The sequence below is a fragment of the Bactrocera latifrons genome, unplaced genomic scaffold (assembly GCF_001853355.1).
Source record: "Bactrocera latifrons isolate USDA-ARS-PBARC rearing strain unplaced genomic scaffold, ASM185335v1 scaffold_5, whole genome shotgun sequence".
NCBI lineage: Eukaryota > Metazoa > Arthropoda > Insecta > Diptera > Tephritidae > Bactrocera > Bactrocera latifrons.
In genome coordinates this window covers 1622757-1642595 of record NW_017537156.1, presented here as the reverse complement: position 1 = coordinate 1642595, position 19839 = coordinate 1622757, and the positions used below count along the sequence as shown (strand labels likewise).

At 36.4% G+C, this 19839-nt stretch overlaps 1 protein-coding gene across 3 annotated transcripts in view; it reads left to right on the top strand.

Annotated features, from left to right (window-relative positions):
• The window catches only part of LOC108973710 (uncharacterized protein DDB_G0283357-like), a 111561-nt gene that overhangs the window by 37868 nt on the left and 53854 nt on the right, over positions 1-19839 (top strand). For all 3 annotated transcript variants that reach the window (XM_018941143.1, XM_018941140.1, XM_018941142.1), the window contains exon 2: positions 213-4069. In XM_018941143.1, coding sequence (XP_018796688.1) covers positions 1064-4069 — 3006 coding nt within the window. In that variant the 5' untranslated portion in view covers positions 213-1063. The remainder of the gene's footprint in view (positions 1-212; positions 4070-19839) is intronic.

Sequence of the window (19839 nt, the reverse complement as noted above, 5' to 3'; positions counted from 1 at the left end):
AAAATAGCGTTACCACCAAATTTTAACCTCAAAATAAATTGAAAATATGAATATGCCCATAAATAATATGTTATACAAATGTACATACAATGTATGTAAAATTTTAGAGTTTAAAATTTATTTAGAAAATGAAAAAAATTTCAAATTATATGATATAAATTTCAAAAGAATCGTTTCTATCAATATATTCTGTATTTTTACTTTATTTACAGTTACAAAATCGTAAAACAGAGTGCAATTTTCACACAAAAACTTCTTTAAATATACGAGCGAATGCTTGCCAGTAAAAGGGCAATAAGAAATAAACAATATAAAAAAAATAAAAGTAATGTGCAATTTTGCTGTTGCGATTGTAATTTTAATGCAAAATAAAATTGCGATAAAAAAGTTCAAGTGAAAAAAATTAAGTTTCATTAAAGTAACGACTAAGCAAAGGGCTTACTTGCAGCGACAGCATGACAATAAGTGCAATGAAGACAACAAAAGAAAATTATAAAGACATCAAATCAGGAAGTGCATATAGAAACGTGTAAACGCCGACAAGTGCAAAGAGACCATTGAGTGTACATCTCATCGTGCAACTAACTACTGTTAGGGAGTTACAGCGATTATATTACACGCTACAAATTGCATAACTGCAAATCACGCTGCAGTGAGATCGAAAAAAAAGAAAACGAAAACAAAGAAACTGCAGACAAAAGCCATAGAAACAAAAGCGAAGCTTTGGAAGATCACATTTGCTTTGGAAAAGAACAAAGTGAACGCTGCAAATCAGACACAAAGTATCGGAGTATTGCAAACGGACCAACAGCAAGCACGGAAGAGCAAAGAAGCGGAGGAAGAAGCGTTTTTATGTATAAATGCGACAAGCGATCGGAGCTTGAGCGGAGATCAACAATAACGCGGTGAAGCGCGAAGTGAAAAAAATAGTGCAAGACCGAGAAAAACGAGGCACAAGCTGACGTGCAAAAGAAGTAATCAGCTGCCCGGTAATCACAAGTAGTTTTTAGTAATCACATTTTAAGCTATTAGAGCTATCCAACGTAACGGCGCAACAACAATAATGGCAACGAAAACTGTTATAAACACGAATACGCCAACAACGCGTGGCATCTCTATACTAATTGACCAGAATACAGCAACAGCACCAACAACTATACAAAAGCAACAACCACACGCAGTCAACAATTGTCAGAAAGAAACATTGAGACCAACAACACAAATGACCGAAACGGCCAAGATCACCATCTTTCAAAATGCAACAACAACGAAAACACAAATGGCACCAACACCATCAACGGCGGTAACTAGAACAGTGCTCACTAAGCTGCAGCCGCAGCCAAGTAAATTACTGGCAACAACAACAACAGCGCGTATTGGTGTTAACGGTATAGATAATAATTGCACCAATAATAATGATAACCACAATAATGATGATGTTTTTGTCAAAGCCAATAATGAGCAAACGTTGAACGGTGATGATCGTGAGCGACGTCACTCGTATCGCATACAGAGTGGTGAGTACGAGAGTGACCAGAAAACTAGTTACGCCACAATCAAGCAGAAAATAACAACATCCACGGCGGTGCCAACTTTTCCACACTTGCTGTTGAAAGTGGTGAGTGAAAGAGGAAAAGCCAATAATGGTCAAACCGAGCGCAGCGATGGCGGCGTTGTGAGCAACGAAGACGTGCACGAAGCGAATGGAAACGACGACGGCCGTTTAGCTAACGGTGTTGGAAGTGATGTTGGAAAATCGCAAGTAAATAGAAATGTGGCGGCCGCAGGTGTTGTTATGACGCACACAAATGGTCAAAATGAGCAGCTGAGCAACAACAACAACACTGCAATTACGAAACCGACAGCACAAGCGAATGTTAATGAACAGCGCGGCTCGATGATCATTAAGTGCAATGGCGATGAACAAAAAGAGAACAAAAAATCACATGATAATCATGATGATGATGATGGTGATGCACATGATCGGCATGCCGATAATAATGAGCGCGGCGCTAACGACGTTCATGCCGATCAACAGCATGCTGATCAAGTTGGTTCACTTGTTGCGCCGACAGCGACGTCTAATATATATCGCGACGAAAGTTGTGTGACTAGTGCTATTGGAAATGGTCAAAACGCGTTTGAACATTATATCTGTACGAATGCGATGAACGTTAGCGAACGCGATCGCCATGCGGCTGGTCATAGTCTCTGCAATACAGATGACCAAGAGCAGCTGGAAAGTGCAGACGTGAACGCGAATTCGAATGCGATCGGCGTGAATAGTCTACTAACGGCAACGAGAGCAGATTGTGGAAGTGCACTGACCGAAACAGACGCAGCCACACGCAGACGCAGTGTTGAACCAATAACAACAAATCTTAAAGAATCGAATTTGAATAAACAAATATTAGAACCGAAATTACATGTGTTGAAGATACAAATAAAACCGAACGAAGTGCATGAAAAGAATGACAAACAAGTGTCGGTAGTGACCCTTAACGAGGCACAAGTGCAAGATACGCCTGAGCAACAGTACGCCCCAACAAAAGAGCATTTTAAAGAATTAGCACAACAAAGTACTCAAGTGCAAATAATTGACTCAACGCAGGTAACACCGACGGCTGAAAGTGCGAACGAATTATACGTGAACGAACACAAAAAGAGCGACCACGTACAGAAAATGGTGCAAAAGCCTACAGCTACAACGCCTACGGCGGCCACATTGACTACGGCGACGACGACATCAATGATTCTCAATACGGGCGCGGTAACCGTGTCGTCCGGCGGTAATGCCGCAACAAACTTGTTAGGCGCGATCACAATCGCAAACGGTAACGGCAATAGCAACGGTAACGGTAATGCCAATACTAATGGTAACGGTCACGCGAACAACACGAACGCTACGTCGAATACAAGCATTACCGATTTAAATGTCACACATCCTTCGTATATGTACTATGTTATATCCAGTGGTCAATTCTCACCTTGCGACACACTAGACAGCGGTACAGGTAGCGATCTGGAGAGTAATGGTAATGTAACACCCGGCGCACCAACCATACAGAACAAGTTTCTCGGCACACTCGAGAAACTCAATGCTGTCACACAGAATGGTGTTAGCGGTAGCGCACCCAAAATGGAATTGCACATGAAAGCGACCAAAATACGTCTAAATGGCAGCACCAAGAAGTCAGCGTTGGACTTGACAAATGGCACTGCGAAGTCACATACGAATGGCGACCACGCACGCGCTGGCAGTTTCACCGATAGCGAGGAGAGCGAATCGTCCTCGCTGAGTTGTGATTCACTGCACTCCACCGAATTCATACGACAGTCGTCGGTTTCGCCAACAGCGCACAAATCGACGGGTAACGCCGCTTCCTTGGCTTGCGTCAAAATGTTGGGCTCTTTTCTGCCGGACTCTTTGTTGCGCGATATACGCGATCGCAAGTTTCCCACCAATGATTTTGAGGCGAAATATGGTGATGGTGGCAGTGCTGCTAGCGCTGATGGTGGCAGTGATGCGGATGGTGAGGGTGATGTGCCCACAATTGTTACGCCAATTGACGAAAACGAGCAGGTTTATATTAATGTGGACCATAAGCAATTCTTAAAGGAACATAACTGTAATAATATGATCCTCAATAATAGTCACAGCAATAAACGCGCGTCGCTGCCGAATAAAACGTTCGTTTTAAACGCGGATAATGGTACGTTCGTTGATACGAAAATGAACTCGATGCCGCGCAAATACGAAGCAGATAAATATTACAATTTCCATGTGCGGGAACATGAAAATTTCCGCAGTTTCGACATCACTGGCGGTCTTGGTGGTATTAATGGTGGTAGCGTTGGTTCTGCCAGTTTAGGCGGTGGTGATCTTGAAAGTCTCTCCGAATACGAAACGAAGAGCTTGCACGACGATGCTTTCGCCGGTTACAAGGACATACGTTGCGGTTCGGCCACTTCGACTATACGTTCGTCAAAGGGCACAGTGCGCGGCGTCAAGAATCGTGTGCGCAATGGAATAGCCACATTCTTGCAGTTGCAGCAGCCGAATGTGAAGGTGAGTGAGACAAATCTGATTTATTTTGTGTGTTAGATTTGAGCTATGAGAGCATTGATTAAAAAAAACAAAATATATTTAGAACAAAATATATTTTAATTTAAAGTTATGTATAAAAAATTAAGCCTTCATTTTTTGCTTGAGAAAGCGAAATTTGCAAAGAATTTGAGTGGTCTGTCATCGCTATTTCTTGTTTCTTATTAATATTCTAGAAAAATTATAAATGTTTTCTGTGATAACTACTGTTTAGTGATCCAATTCTTTCTACTAAAACTACTACTTTTAGGTGGAGTAAATGAATTAAAAAAAATAGATTTTCTTATATATTTGTAATATTGAAAAACAAAATGTTTATCATGCAATGAAATTTAAAAAGGAATATTTTTTATTACTATTATTTTTTTTCTTCCAAAAACAATTCTTTTATTAAATACAAGATATATGATAAATTAAATTTTGAGGTTTACACTGCGACTCGTTGTCCATTGTGCACTCTCCTGTTATTACAAAATCCTTTTACTAAGCCAAAGCGGCTTAGTAAAGCTTCTGGGTTGCAATGTGTTCTCTTACCTGATTTAATTATCCGATAGCCTGACTCCTTCTCTTTGCAACTGTTGGTTCTGCAATTTTGGTCTATTTTAGTAGTAGAATATTTTCTTAACCCGAATAGACGGGGAATAGAGAATATCGACTATACCTAAAATTTGTATCCTGCTCCTAGATCGGTCAGGAAGTGCTGTTACCATATGCGTGCACCAGGCGTCACACCTGTTTTTAGCAATACAAACTACAATATTATCCAAGACTTTTAATTGATTTCTACTATATTTATATATTCATGTGAAAAACTTTATAATTCTTCGTTATTGTTTCTTGTGGAAGTCTCCAAAACACTTAACACAGAAGCCAACATCGCATTTGCAGCAAGCAGTACGACCACTTGTTTTACATAAATTACCAGCGCGACGACGCAATTCAACGCAAGGTACCACTAAGTGTCTTGACCATCGAAACGAAGAGTACTGTCTACGGATACTTTGTCTTAGCGTCTCTTAGGCATTGGGGCGCTTCCTGTACGTTTTGGTTTTTCTCTACAACGCTTACACTAATGTAGGGCTGTTTGGTGTCTAGACTTCAGTTGCTTTATAAGTATTTTCCATTTCATTGCGATGTAGTTGCCAAGCATTTTTAATACAAACATTCAAAAGCCAAATGAAAATGCTACTCCACCGTTTCTTTCCCCTGTAAAGTTGTATTCTGTTACAACAAATTGTCATTGAATGAAATTTATTTTTCTTTCCTCCTTTGTATACCGAGAGCTTTCGGTAATGGATTAGCACCAAAAGTATTAGATGCAATGTTCACCACGGAATTGTCTAACCATTTTGCCATATAATTGACAGAAATCGAAGAACAAAAATCCCTCTTCTCTTTCCTTTTAATAGTTTATTTTTTCATTAGTATACAAGTTTTCGGAACACGATTTTCCCGTATCGTTCCTGTAGCTGCATAACTACCAGTTTCTAAATATCTTAGTGGTTGATACACGCTATCCAACTAATGAGAATGGTAAATTTTGAATTTCTTCGGAAAAATTATCAATCATATTTATGAGAGGAGGTGCACATTTTTCGAAATATTCTTCATATTGTTTATGTGATCGTGGGTTCAGGGCTTTCGAAATTGATCAAATATCCATCAAATGTGCACAAGGACCGAACCCTATACCCAAATCGTATGGGGTTACATTTTATGAATTACTTACAACCGTGTTTTTCAAAATATGATATTATGCTTTCATCATGTGATAGATTTAAAGTTGGAGGCGATTTATTATTGGTTCAAGTTACCACATTTTGTATCCATTTCTGTTTTTTGCGGCAGTGTCTGAAAAGTGAAAACTACTGCATATTTCTGTAAAGCGGTCACGTCGCATTCAATTTTACACTAATTTATTCCTCGGGAAACGGCATACCCATTGGATTTATCAACAATATGCTGGACTAATACCTCATTGAACGGCATCATTGCCTGGGGATTCAATAAATATTTTTACTACGTCTTCATCACTATCATTTTCCAGACTTTCAGTAAAGTCTAACGCTTACGTCAGTTTTACAATTTCAAAAAAGTAAAGAAGAAATATAAGTATTACACAATATTTATAATATATATCTAATAGCACTATTTATCATTACAAATAACACAAGCAGGTTTGAAAAAAATGTTAAAAGAAAAAAAAACATATTTTGCAACTTACGTCTTTTTCACAAATTATTTTTATCAACTCCGAAACAGACGCTTTTCGTTACAACGCAGTTTACAAATGGTTTTCGGCTATACCAATATGATACCAGAAGCCCGTTTTATTCAAAATAGGCAAAGCAACGAAAATTCGAAACTCATGGGTTGCTATGTTCCCTCAAAGGTTACTACGTTTTGGATGAACCCGGACTATTCGGGTTAATTAAGAATTTAAGATTTAATATAATATTTAACGATAAGTCACATACTGCATTGGTTCTGCGTGAGTTTTTAGACATTTTTTAAACCAGTATCGTGCCGCAACCATCGCTTTCGCTTGATTTAGCTCCGAGTGACTTCTGGCTATTCGGCAAACTCACATATCGCTACGCGCATTGAAGGCTATGCCGGAAATTGACTTTAACAACTGATTCGAAGATTGAAACAAATTTTGGCACAAGTGGGGCTACTTTGAGAGGAATAATATAGATTTTGAAGAATAAATTAAGAATTTAAAATTATGAACAAAGTCTTACCATTTTTCATGCATTTCCTCGCACTCTTTCAAGCTTCACCCACACATATACATATGTGTATGCGAGCTTACAAACACACACTCCCAATCGATAGTTTCATGTATTCTACGAAAGCCGCAGATTCTCACATATTTTCTTCAGCATGACATTTGTCTGATTGCAGCAGCTGTCAAACACCATGCGAGTACTTTCTCACGTGCATAGTGCACCCAATATATTMACTCACAGTGCAGAGAGTCAGCTAAAAAAGATACAAATAATTTACATAAAATATTGCAACAACTCAATTTGAAAAGGCAACACATGCAAACAATAGCTAACTGACAGAGCCAACAGCTGACTGTCAAGAAAAATGAAAACATGAACAACAATTTGCTAAATAAAACTGCCTCCAAAACAAAGGATTGACAACCTTGTGGAAAATAATGCAGACAATTGTCATAGACCAAAACTCGCCGTCAGTTAAATTTATGTACATAAATTTACAAGTCTGCACATGCACATACATATATTATATATATTGTGTGTATGGGAATATGTTCGTTGGTTTTTGATGCATTGTTTGGCGTTTTGAAGTGTTTTTGAAAAAAAAAAAATTGGAAAAATTAGAGCAGATCGACGGAAGTGATGGGCGTAAAAATTAAATACATTTTTAAATGACTGTATGAATAATAAAACAAAGCTTGCGGTTTAGGCTCGAAAGCGTGGTAAATGTTGTAGGAATTGTAAATGAGAAGTGTCAAAAGCTTGTCAAAGAAAAAATATCGTCACACTTGACTACTCGAATGTTAAAAAGAAGTCAAATTGATTAGGGATTTGTAGTATTTGAATTTATAATGATTCAATCGCAGGTATACGAGGGTTTCCTCTCGTATTTCCGAGGGTTTGTAAAAATTTTGCTTTATTGATTAGTGTTTAGATAATTGTTCATAAAAGGTTATAATTTGTGTATGGGAAATATTGGACTTTTTGCTGAAAAATAATGTTTTTATGCTTTTAACTTTTAAAATTGAACCAATGCAAAAATTTAGCGATTGCAGAAAGCATTCACAATTAAATTATTATGGAGACATACATATACAAATTTAAACCCTTTAAAAAATTGTGTCTAAGGAAATTCAAAAACGAGTTTATAAAAACACTGAAATACATGTAAGAGGACAAGGGATTAGGAAGCGCCTAAAGTTAGAGAAGACTCACCTAGATCAATTTAGATCAATATATGACTGTATATTTTTCTTTACCAGAATAGCTGTTCTGAACTTATTTGTTGCATTCGAGAAGTACGTATAGTATGTCGGCGACTTTATTCCAGATACCATATTTCCCGAGGCTACCCATCGTAGCTGGTCCCCTCTAAATTATGCAGGAGTTTGGCAGAGGCCATTTTGCTTTTATGCAATTTTATTTGAAGCACCTTCTCTGTTTTGTTCGGAATTTTTCACGGAAACGGCTTAAGGCTCCGGCTTTCCCTTACCAGCTTCGTGGAAATTTAATCTGACTTCTAGGATATCTCCGAGATCGCTTTCCACCTATCCTTCCTCCTAGTTATGGCTGCCATCCTTCTGTCGGCACATCAGCATTTGTCTCCTATCAAGGCGTAGTGCATCCTAGTGTTTTAGCTTGCGAATTAGTAGAACCTCCGACTTCGGAATGGAAGAAATTCAACTTGGCGGTAGCACTGTAACTACTGTGAACTGCTCTTTTCACAACATAGATATGGCTATTGTCAGTCACTTCTCCCACCAACGTTTGGGCTTTACTTTCTTCCTTTTCGTCCTACATGTTGAGTTTTGTTTTTCGGGGAACCTCTACCACTACCCCTAGCGCCAGGTGCCTCATTAGCAATGACTGACGTTGATAAACACCCCCTCCCCCAGTGTTATATGCAACGCATGTTACCAGGAAGAGGAGAGTGTATATGTATCTCTGCCTTAACTAACGCCGTTTGCTCGCCTGAGCTCAAGACCTGCTTTTGAAATTAGTTCAGTTTCCAAGCTATGATGATAGATAGACAGGAGGATTAAGCTACGAGAACTTTCGCCTACCACTATAACATATAGCTGCCACACAAACTGACCTATCAAAAGATCTTTTCGTATCATTTATTTCAGATTTCTACATCCACTTATTCTAAGTTCTTTCAGGTAACTAGGTTGACTAATGCCGAATGAGGCACAAATATATTGTTTTTATCTAACAAAAACATTCCTAGAGTGGAACATAAAACACCACATTTACTTTGTGGACAATTTTTCAAAAGTTTGTGTGCAAATAGCTTACAATATTAGCAGCAAACGCATTCCAAATTTAATAGCCACATAAATAAGAAACTGTTTCGCGTAAATAGCTTAAGCATAGAAGCGGAGCGGTTATGTGTATGTGTATAGCGCTCCGCTAACATTTGCATGTCAAAATGCCAGCTGGTATGCAAATAAATAAAAACAAAGCATAAATATTGGCATAAAGCACACGCAGACAGACTGCGGTTGCATTGTTGCACGATAACGAGGACAACACACCTCTTTGAAAATCAGTCAACAGCTTAGACAGCGTGTCATTAAACCCACACCAGTGCGCTTACTGCATGTGTATGTACTGGGGAATTTCAATATTTTTTTCTTTTTTGTTCACCTAAATTATTTTCAAACTAAAAGAAGGCGGCAAGAAGGCTGCGAGCACACACAGGCACACCTGTATTGACATAAGCTTATTTGCGCATCAGTTTCCCAGCCTCACAGCAACAACATCGTCTGTTTGCATGTAGGTGTTGTGTCTCATGTTTGTTGTTGACAGCCTGACGTGCTTGTCAGCGCTTTGACTAGCTCTGAGTGTGCATAATGCAATAGCTCAGCAGCTGCAGTTCGTCTCTCGGCGCAATTCATTAGGCTGCACATGCGCATCGAAACTAAATCTTATATCCTGAACAAGTTATGTTAAGTTTGTCTTTTCTTCCTTTATAAGTTTATAATACCTAGAGGAAACGTCGCTGATCCCTATAAAATATATACATACATAAATGTTCAGTGTGATAAGCTATAGCTAGGTAACCATGTCCCCCTGACCGTATATCTGCCTGCATATATAGTAGGAGAACTAGTTCTTTATTTTGAGGCTTATTGTTATGAAATTTTGCATACGGTCAGAATGATCGATATCGGAACATTATAGCATATAGCTGTCATACAAACTGACCTATCAAACTCTAGTTCATGTATGGAAAACTGCTTTATATACCGAGATATCTTCATGCAATTTTACACGATTGGAGATGAAAAGTAATGAGATAATTTTCAAAGAAATTCGTTAGATCGAACCACTTTAGCGTAGCCCTCATACAAACACACATGTGGAAAACACCTTTGATTAACGAGATATCTTCAAGAAATTTTACTGGATTGGAGACCCATGATAATGGGATAATTTACGAAAAAATTCTTGAGATCGACCCACTATAGCATATAGTTGCCATACAAATTGATTCATTAAAATCAAGTTTTTGTATGGAAAACGTCTTTATTTAACGAGATATCTTCACGAAATTTGGTTCAGATCTCTATCCAAGATAACAGCATAATTTTCGAAGGAATTGTTCTGATCGAACCACTATAGCATATTGCTGCTATACAAACTGACCGATCAAACTCAAGTTCTTATATGGAAAACTTTTTTGTTTTGAAGGGTATTATAGCTCGGCTGTTTAGGTTTTTTTTATATATATATGATATACAGACATGAATTAACAAATAACCATTGTAATGACTAAGCTTAATTGAGACTGCAAGTGTGATTGCACTTGCAACATGCAACATGCAACACACACAAACAGCACTATCGGTTAGCGCTATTTGCCCTCCTATTCCTCCGCCGCCTTTGCGTTAATGTGTGGTATAACAATATCTCAATAAAATCTGCGCACGCTGCCATCAGTCAAATTTGCCAGCGTTCACATTTCATTTAATTATTTTCGTTTAAGTTTTTGTTGCTGTTTTTTTTCTAATGATTAATTAAATTAAATAAACTGCAGTTATCTGGTCATTGGCTACACCAACAACAACTGCAACAGTCATTCGATAAGCATGCGAATCATATAACAACAACAAAAAGCCAACTAACAATTAGGCAGGCACTATTGTGTCTGTGTGCGTGTATGTATGTATCTGTGTGCATTTCTGCTTAGGTGTTTTTCTCAAACTTTTTATTTATCTACTATTTCGTTCGTTTAGCTGCATAATAAGTCACGTTTTATTTTTCTTCAGCGCCGCAGGTGAAAGTAGAAATTTGTGCGCATGTGTGTGTGGGTGCACGCGTTGCTTAGGTGCTTGCGTATGTCTGTGAGCTTTTATCTGTTTTTATTTCTCACAGTCATTGGTTCGTTTGGCGGTCGCTCAATCAAAGTACAATATTGCTGGTATTTTGATCATAAAATCCCGAATATGTGAGTCATTGTAATTGCCAGAAATAATTTCTTTGTAACTTTATTCATTTACTTATGTGTATACATAGTTTTATGACACTTAACTTCAGCAGATACCTGTCCGCACATTCTCTCCTCTTTTGCTTTTTTTTTTATGTGCACCTTGATGTTATCCGACAGATTGTGGTACTTGCAAGCTTGCAAGCGGTCTCGAAACGTATAATGGGTTTTTGAACAAGGTCTATAGGCCCCAAAGCTCTAGCACTAATCATGCACATTTACAGTCCTCTACATGAGTAATAGAGTTTCGATATTTGCTACGAAAAAAAATTAGTTTTCTAAAAAAACTACAAAGACTTCAAAATGAGATTTTACTATTATATCGACACGATATATATATAAAGGGTGATACATTTTGAGGTACCCTACAATCTTTGGCATTTATTCTTTGCAAATTATTTCTTTCAAATATTGGCCGCGGATGGTTCATCCGTTGTCCGGTAACTGGCGAATTACACGTGCGACTTTAGATTGTACATATCCCACAGGGAAAAGTGTAACGGTGTGATATCACACGATCTTGCTGGCCAATCGACCGGAAATTATCTGCTCACCGAAGTTTTCTTTTACTAAATCCACTGATTGATGAGATGTGTGGGAAGTGGCGCCGTCTTGTTAAAAACAAATGTTGGCGAAATCCCTAGCGTTACATTACGTGCTCACCGGCATCACTTTTGAAGAAATATGGACCGATGATTCCACCGACTATTTGGCAATTCGGCTTTTTTTGCTTTTTTAGATACCCATCTAGTCAGAAAGGCTCAAAATCGACTATTCACGGTCTTCGTGTACACTCTTAGCTAAGGCTGCTATATTTTTCACTGCGTGCTGGACGTGGTCTATTCGGTCGTCTATTACCCAATAATGATTACTGAGTCTCAAAAGGGGTGATTGTGTTACGAATAGTCCAGTCAGTAAGCCGACTGTGTTGAAAAATTAAGCGAAACACATTCTTTATAGTACGTGAATTTTCGTAATAAAATTGAACGATTTGTTAACGATTTCTAAACTCTCCATTATGAATCGTCAAACAGTACTGAACAAAATTAACATAAGAGCTCGACTTACTCGTCATCTGTCAAAGAAAAGCTATTGGGAGAGTTCCTCTACTTGGATCATCCGTTATAAAGCGAAATAGCTGATAAAAGTAGGTATGTGACAATCGAAAATAGGCCAAACTCTTAAAATACTACTGATCCTATTAAAAAATAAAACACAAATTAAGTGTTTTCTTACTTAATTTCACGCTCAAACTTTTTAATAAAAGCGTTATTAAGCCACATGTGTTTTTTTTTTTTTTTTTTGTTATGGCTATGGTTTTTTGGTTTTTGTTTTGCTTTTTCGGAATGTGGAAAGCGTTAAATCCACCACATCCAAATTATGTTGGTCTCGATTTTATTGTGCACTTCCCAACTTGTCACACAGTGATTTACGCACCTGAAAGTTTCTTCGTGTGTCTGCGTCAAGCGCTCTTTCGCTCTAATGAATTTAATACACGCAGCTTATTTCAGCAGCCAGGTGCTAATGGCAGCGGCATGTGGCACAACTAAGCGTGGACAACTGACTAACTGACCGGTATTTTCGACTTTATATTTACCAGTTAGCGCTTTTGGCCAGACAGGCACACCTTTCCATCTGGCTGTGCGCATTTTTCATATTTCTTATTTGATTTCGTCGATAAACTATTCACCATGAAATCAACCGATTTTGTGTGTTTCGTTGATAAATATAGTATTTTTCGAAATCTTTGAATATTTTTTTAATTTGAAAAAGTCTCTTACATATTTTCTTTGCTTTCTGCATGTTTAAAAAATAAAGATAAAATCATTTATGTCAAATTTTATCATTTCGTAGAGACTTTGTATGCAAATATATCCATCTATATGTATATAAGTTGCTGATTTTTTATATAACTTCTAATCAAAAAGCTTTACAAAATTCTCACTATAAGCCTTCTAGATATGACTCTTCCCGAATAAAGTAATTTCGTAATATGATCCTTTATTTCAGAACTATGTAAAAGCATCCTTAATGAAAAATTCGATATCAAGTCCATTAATCACACTCAGTATTTGAGCAATTGTTTTATAATCACTTTAAACTCTATAAAAACCAACCTCTATATTTTTCTTCAAACAGCCGAAAATGTTTCATCTAAATGTTGTAAACTCATCCGTAAGGAAACTTTTTGAGGTTCTTTAGTTTATGAGAACAAATGTTTATCAGGGACCAAAACCTGAGCATAGAAGTGATGAAGCGAAGTATTCTGAATAAAGTCTCTGACTATTTAAAGACTGTCTTATTGGCATATTATTACCGCAAAAATTGTATTGGTTTATCTGAGGAAATCTATGTCGAATTTTCTCAGATTACTTTATACGGAATACTATAGGCTATCTATATTGAACATTCTAGATTACTATCTTGAATGGTGATGGAATCTTTGTTTATTTAAGGCAAAATCTATTTCGGCTATGAATTTTCCAGTTAGTCTTCAAGCCAACTCAATAGCGGCAAGCATCGAACGTACATTGAGTCGTTGACAGGGTTTTAATGGGCGGGAGATATTCTTCACATTAACTGGAAAGGCTTTTCAACAAGATTTCACTTCGCTTACTAAAGTTGTCGAATGCCATGTCTGTCAGCTCCAATGTATCAATTCCGAGAAACGTTTTCAGTAGGGTTTCACCACAGTCTTACTGGGCTTAGAATCTGGTATCCGTTATGTAAGTATTTTGCCCTTTATTGGTTGGCTCAGCCGCTCCTGAACTGGAGAGAGACGCTACCCAGTAAGCCGCTCAATCTGAGTCCGGCACTCCCGCGAGTTTTCTTGGTTCGACATTAAGTTATGGACAGTGTCGGTTCGCCCCATCACTGAGACATCGTCAGGCAGATATAACCTTTTAAGCTACACCCTCCATCTATGCTGCTTTGTCCGAGGACTGATCATTAGTTATTCGCAGCTAGCCAACCTTCATATCTGGAGGTCGTTCAACTATATCCGACAATTTCTGATCCCGACAGTATCCCAAGCTAGCTCCGTACCTCAAGAGTCTGGATATATATCTGTGTTCAGATTAAATCTAAAATTATCAAAAATGGGATTTCAAATACCAGTAAACTCATCAACAAACAAGTAAATACCCAGAGTTTATTTTAGAATTGGAAAATTTTAAAAAAATATTCAACGATGCAAGCAAAGATATAAATTTATGTATTTGCAGATACCATTGCTTAGCTAGAACGTTAACTGTACTACCTGAAACTTTGATTTGAGTTTGGGAAATCAATATTTTCTTAATATAATATGTATGCATAACACAAAATCGTAACATTTTCGAATTAATGTTGAGTCATACTTTATTTACCCACAAATTTGACTCCAAAAAATAATAAAAAATAAATTGATTTCACTTTATTATGACACACATTTCGGTGACACATTTACCGAGTTTCTTTGCAAAAATTTTACAAAATCAAAAGCAAAAATAAAAATGTTGATATAATTGTAGTTTAAGTGAAATTTTCACGCCCACGTCGTAAAACATATGTAATAAAAGAAGCTATAAAAATTGCATTAAAATTTCGTAAGCCACAACGACACATAAAAAGATGTATGTGAGTATGTTCGTGTGAAGCCATTTATGAAAATATCAAAGCAAGAAAGTATGTAAAATCAATTGAGCATTTCTGCTCTGCATGTAATATGTGTATCAAAAATCGAACAGTGAAAATCGCATAAAATAAAAACGGCTCGATATGGCATGTACCGTTACATGTGAACGCAGTGAGGGAAAATGTGCAGCAACCTGCCACAAGCTGGCGCAAATGGTGGCCGGGCTGTCGGATCATTACGTCAACACCTTGCCACCGATCTACACAATCTGTCTGTCTGTCCGTCCGTCCGTCCGCCTATCATATGCATTGATTTTCCGCACTCCATCACTGTAAGTTTGACTTGGTTTGCAAATCGTGTGTAACAGTACACCATACTTACATCGGTGCATTCATGTACGTTTGTGTTTGTGTTTATGCGCGGCTTATGCAAACGTGGTTGGTTGGAAAATTATAAAATTTATGATTTGTAAATCAGATTTCAGTTAGCAACAAATTAATCTCTGGCTTGTGGCATAAAACGCCGCCAATGTGTATGTATGCATGTGTGAGTATAGTATAGACATAAAAAGTTATAAATCAATTTGCAACGAGTCTAACTTTGCCCCATAATGATGAAGGTGCCATATTGTTAGTGCTCGTGTACTTATCTAGGCACTTTTTATTGCGATTTTTTTGTTTTATGAAAAGACCAATTACTGCTACTTTTAAATTAAGGATGAACCTAAATATATCTCTCGAAAAGGTTATCCGATCGTATTTTTTATATTTTTATTTTATTCCATAAGCATAGATCCAAGACCCATCGCCGTAAATAATACATTTCATGGCATGCTGTTTGTCGGGAAGCATTGTTTCACAGACTCTGTTTTTTCGAAAAAATTGAGATATTTTGAAACCAATCGTGCTTTCACTTTTCTTAGGCTAAAATGATCTTTCAAAATGGTTTTCACTGATTCTCTTAATATTCAAACGATGCCAGAAAGATCTCTAACTGTTAATTCTCGACTCTCAAGCACCAATTCCTTTATTTCTTGATGTGTTGATTAATGGTTGATGTAGACGCCGATTTCGAGCCTCAAAAATATGTACTTGCTCGCAATAAACAACTATCGCCGAAGACCTTTTTCAACGTTCTGAACGTTTCGGCAACAGAAATTTGATTCCGCACACGAAATTTTATGAAACTTCTTTGTGGAATAATTTCACTTATTGGAAAAATCGTCGAATGCACTTTATGTACTTCAGAAGGACTAAACAGTAATGATTATTTTGATGTGACATTTGGCATAGATGTCAGTGACTTTCATACCAACCCAGAGAAAAACTATTTCGACGAAAGGGTTTTCGTGCGAAAATTAAATTAAAAAGTCTTACTATATTTTGCCCTCAGTGCTTACCTTTTGTTCAAATGAATATCTGAATGGAATTGGTGCATTTTAAGTTCTATAATATAGGAAATATTTGCTTTCCGCATACAGTTAGCTTTTTTTGTATTCGCAAATAATAATAAACTGTTTAGCATTTTATGGAACAGAACGAAAATACTGATTTTGAAAATTTTATGTAGACATTCGTAGATCAAGTTTTAAGGGTCGACGCACCCATCAAAAGTAAAAAGGTCATTTAGCACTCTCATTGCATGACATGCTGAAAGGTTATGGCATTTCAAACAAGTCACTTTTAATATGAAAACGTCATTTATCGTAATGTTATAACTATTTTTATATCCAATTATGTAAATATTTACAAATATGTGCATAAATAAGCATGTTATATGTCTTTTGTATATTAGAACCTGTTACAATCGATTTCTCATTATTCATTTAATGTGATTTCATTGATTCTATTAGATAATCAACCTTCATAAAGAATTCTGACTTAAAAATGTAAACACTTACATAAGTATGTATATATAATATTAATGTAACTTGCCATGCTTTATTAATTGTTAATCTGTGAGTTTGAATATTTTTCTAGCTACTAGTTTGACAAATTTATAGTGCAGCCTTTCTCACATTTTCCAGTATTTTGATTTCATTACTCGATTATACTCGTACTGGATATTTCAACTTCGATGAATTATGTATTCATTATAATTCTGTATTTTGTGGTAAGCACACATGCTTTTCATGGTCAAGTTCTAGGAATGAGTAACGCTCGACTTTTATTCTTTCGAAACTGAATTTTATTTGCAAGAAACGATATTTTGTAGAATTAAAAAAAAAAAACAATTTGTTTCACTCAGTAGTTATATACGGGTAATACTACTTAGAAGGCACGTATAATGGTTAAATAAATTTTTAAAAACATTCTGTTGAAATTTTTATGGTTCTTCAACGAAAAATAAAATTTACTAATTTTTGAAAAGATTAAACTCATTTTTCATTACAATTTTATCCATTATTGAGGTAAAACTATTCTCTAAGTAAAGAAAAATATTTTGCTTATATTTTTGTAAGCTAAATAATCAAGAGTGAAGTTTTCCAGCTAAAAACTAACCTTAACAATGTAACGCTGTATCTTAACACCCTGTAGTCTATAGTCTAACGCAAAAGCATGGCATTTTTTAGAATTATTTATGCCAATAGCTAACGGCAATTTTTCGAAATGAGTAACACATAAAAATAAACTTTTCGCTATTCCTAACTTTATATATTATTATTATTATTATTTTTTTTTTTTTTTTTTTTTTTTGGTTATTAATACAACCTGTCGAACGCGTCGCGCTGAATAATATATACAAGTGAATTTTTAGCAATAAATTAAATTTACTGGTTTGCTTTATACTTTTCGCTTTGTTTAATTTCTGACTTTATTAATTGCTGCTATATGCTTCTTTGTGCTTTGTTTCCGTGGTCATTTTTATAGCTATCACTGCTTTTGGTTTTTATTCACAAAGACTTTTCGTCTCCTGCTGCAACTGATCACTCAATAATTAATTATTGATCAATGATGAAATGTAAATGTCATGGTTTCTGCAGCATTTCAGAAGATTTATGATACAGGCCTAAGGTTATTTAGTCGCCATGTGGCATATCGTACATTGATACTCATAACACTTTTAAAATGTTCTTGTTTATTGTAGAACACACACTGAACAATAAATTCTTGTTGTTAAAGGGCGTTGTTTGAGTATATCCTTAGGCTTTTATTTGTTACGTCATGAATAGATTTGTGGTTTTTTAAATTTATGGCTTTTTAACATGCAAAGATATCATTAATTTCAATTATGTATAGCAAATTAATTTGAAAAATGTATACTGATGTCAGCCTAGAAATCTTTTGGTAATTGTTTTTTGTGTGTCAATGTTACACTGTGTGATAGAGTAATGTATGGATGTATGGATAATTCATTTGGGATGACAAAATAAAGTAAGCCGGAAGTTATTAATAAAACTCAAAATATTTAGTATTTATTCATAAATAGGTATTTTGTCGCCTTCAAAGTAATTCCCACCAGATGTACTACACTTTTGCCAACAATTTTTCCATTCCTTGAAACACTTTTTGGGATGACCGTCAACTCCTACAGCGAGTTTTGTTTCATCTTTTTTATGGACCGAAATCTGGAGCCCAACGGTTATTTGAGTCATCATCGAGCGGCATCATGGTCACGGTTATACAAGGTAATGGTTTTTCATGTTTCATCCACGCATAATCACCGACCTGGTCAACCTTTTTAGCGACCTCTAAGATTTCTTGTAACTGGAAAATTAATTGTTTTCTTAAAAATTTCACTGTGTATTTTCTATATATGTAGCTATAAATATTCCCAAAATCGTCTTTTTCAGACTGTCACCCTAGATCCCTTAAGAAGTACAAATTTTAGGTCTTTCTGAACCAGACCGAGTTAACAGCAGCGCGCCAGTCGTTTCTTCTTTTCGCTACGTGGCGCCAATTGGATATTCCAAGCGTAGCCAGATCGACGGAGTGGAGGTCTTCCTCTTCCTCTGCTTCCCCCGGCGGGTACAGCATCGAATACTTTCAGAGCTGGAGTATTTTCGTCCATTCGGACAACATGACCTAGCTAGCGTCATTCTGAACCTTACAAATCGCAATAAAATCTTTTCAGGAAGTATGTCTTACAGTGCTGTGAGCAACTTCTTATGTTTTCACTTGCAGCATTCAATAAATCTAGACTAATCCGTTTGTGAGCCAGGCTCAAGTTAATACGTAAAAATTTCGACCATATAAACATTTTAATTTTTCAATTCATTGAGTAATAATAGATCGTTAAAAGATATTTTATGTATGTACTTTGTTTTAAAAATTGTCCAAGGTTGGAACCCCAGGTACTATATTGAGGTGTATGTGCGTATACCCAACTCCTTTTCGTCCTCTTGGTATATCTTAAGAATGTACTGTAATGCATTCGAAAAAATATGTTTTTCTTCTTCTTTTCTGCTGCCGCTGAACATTGGATTAAAAGCTGAGAATACCAAAAGGACAAAAACGAGTTGCGTATACGCCCTGACGTCTCAAAATAGAATCTGAATACCTATTAGAATTTTTAAATCAAAGTACATTTCTGATCGTTTCCTACTTAAAATCATCCACTAAAATTGATTCGTTTTTCGATTTTCTCGGGATGCGACGTAGTGGTTGGATGAATTCATCCAAAACACACGACTTCATAACCAGTCAACATCTCTATGTATATGTATGTAGGTATATTATGTGAAATATGTATGTAAACAACTGGAATCGGTAATTGCAACCTGCTGCTTTGAGTAAATCCATCGCTTCTTAAGTTAATTGATTCTTTTTATTTTGCTGTTTTGTTTGCGCGACTGCGCATTTACGCAGCAGGCCTGCTAGTTTACTCGCTTTGTTAAACAAGCTCGCCATTCACACACATACACTTCAGTATTTGGTTGGAGCAAAGCGAATGTTAA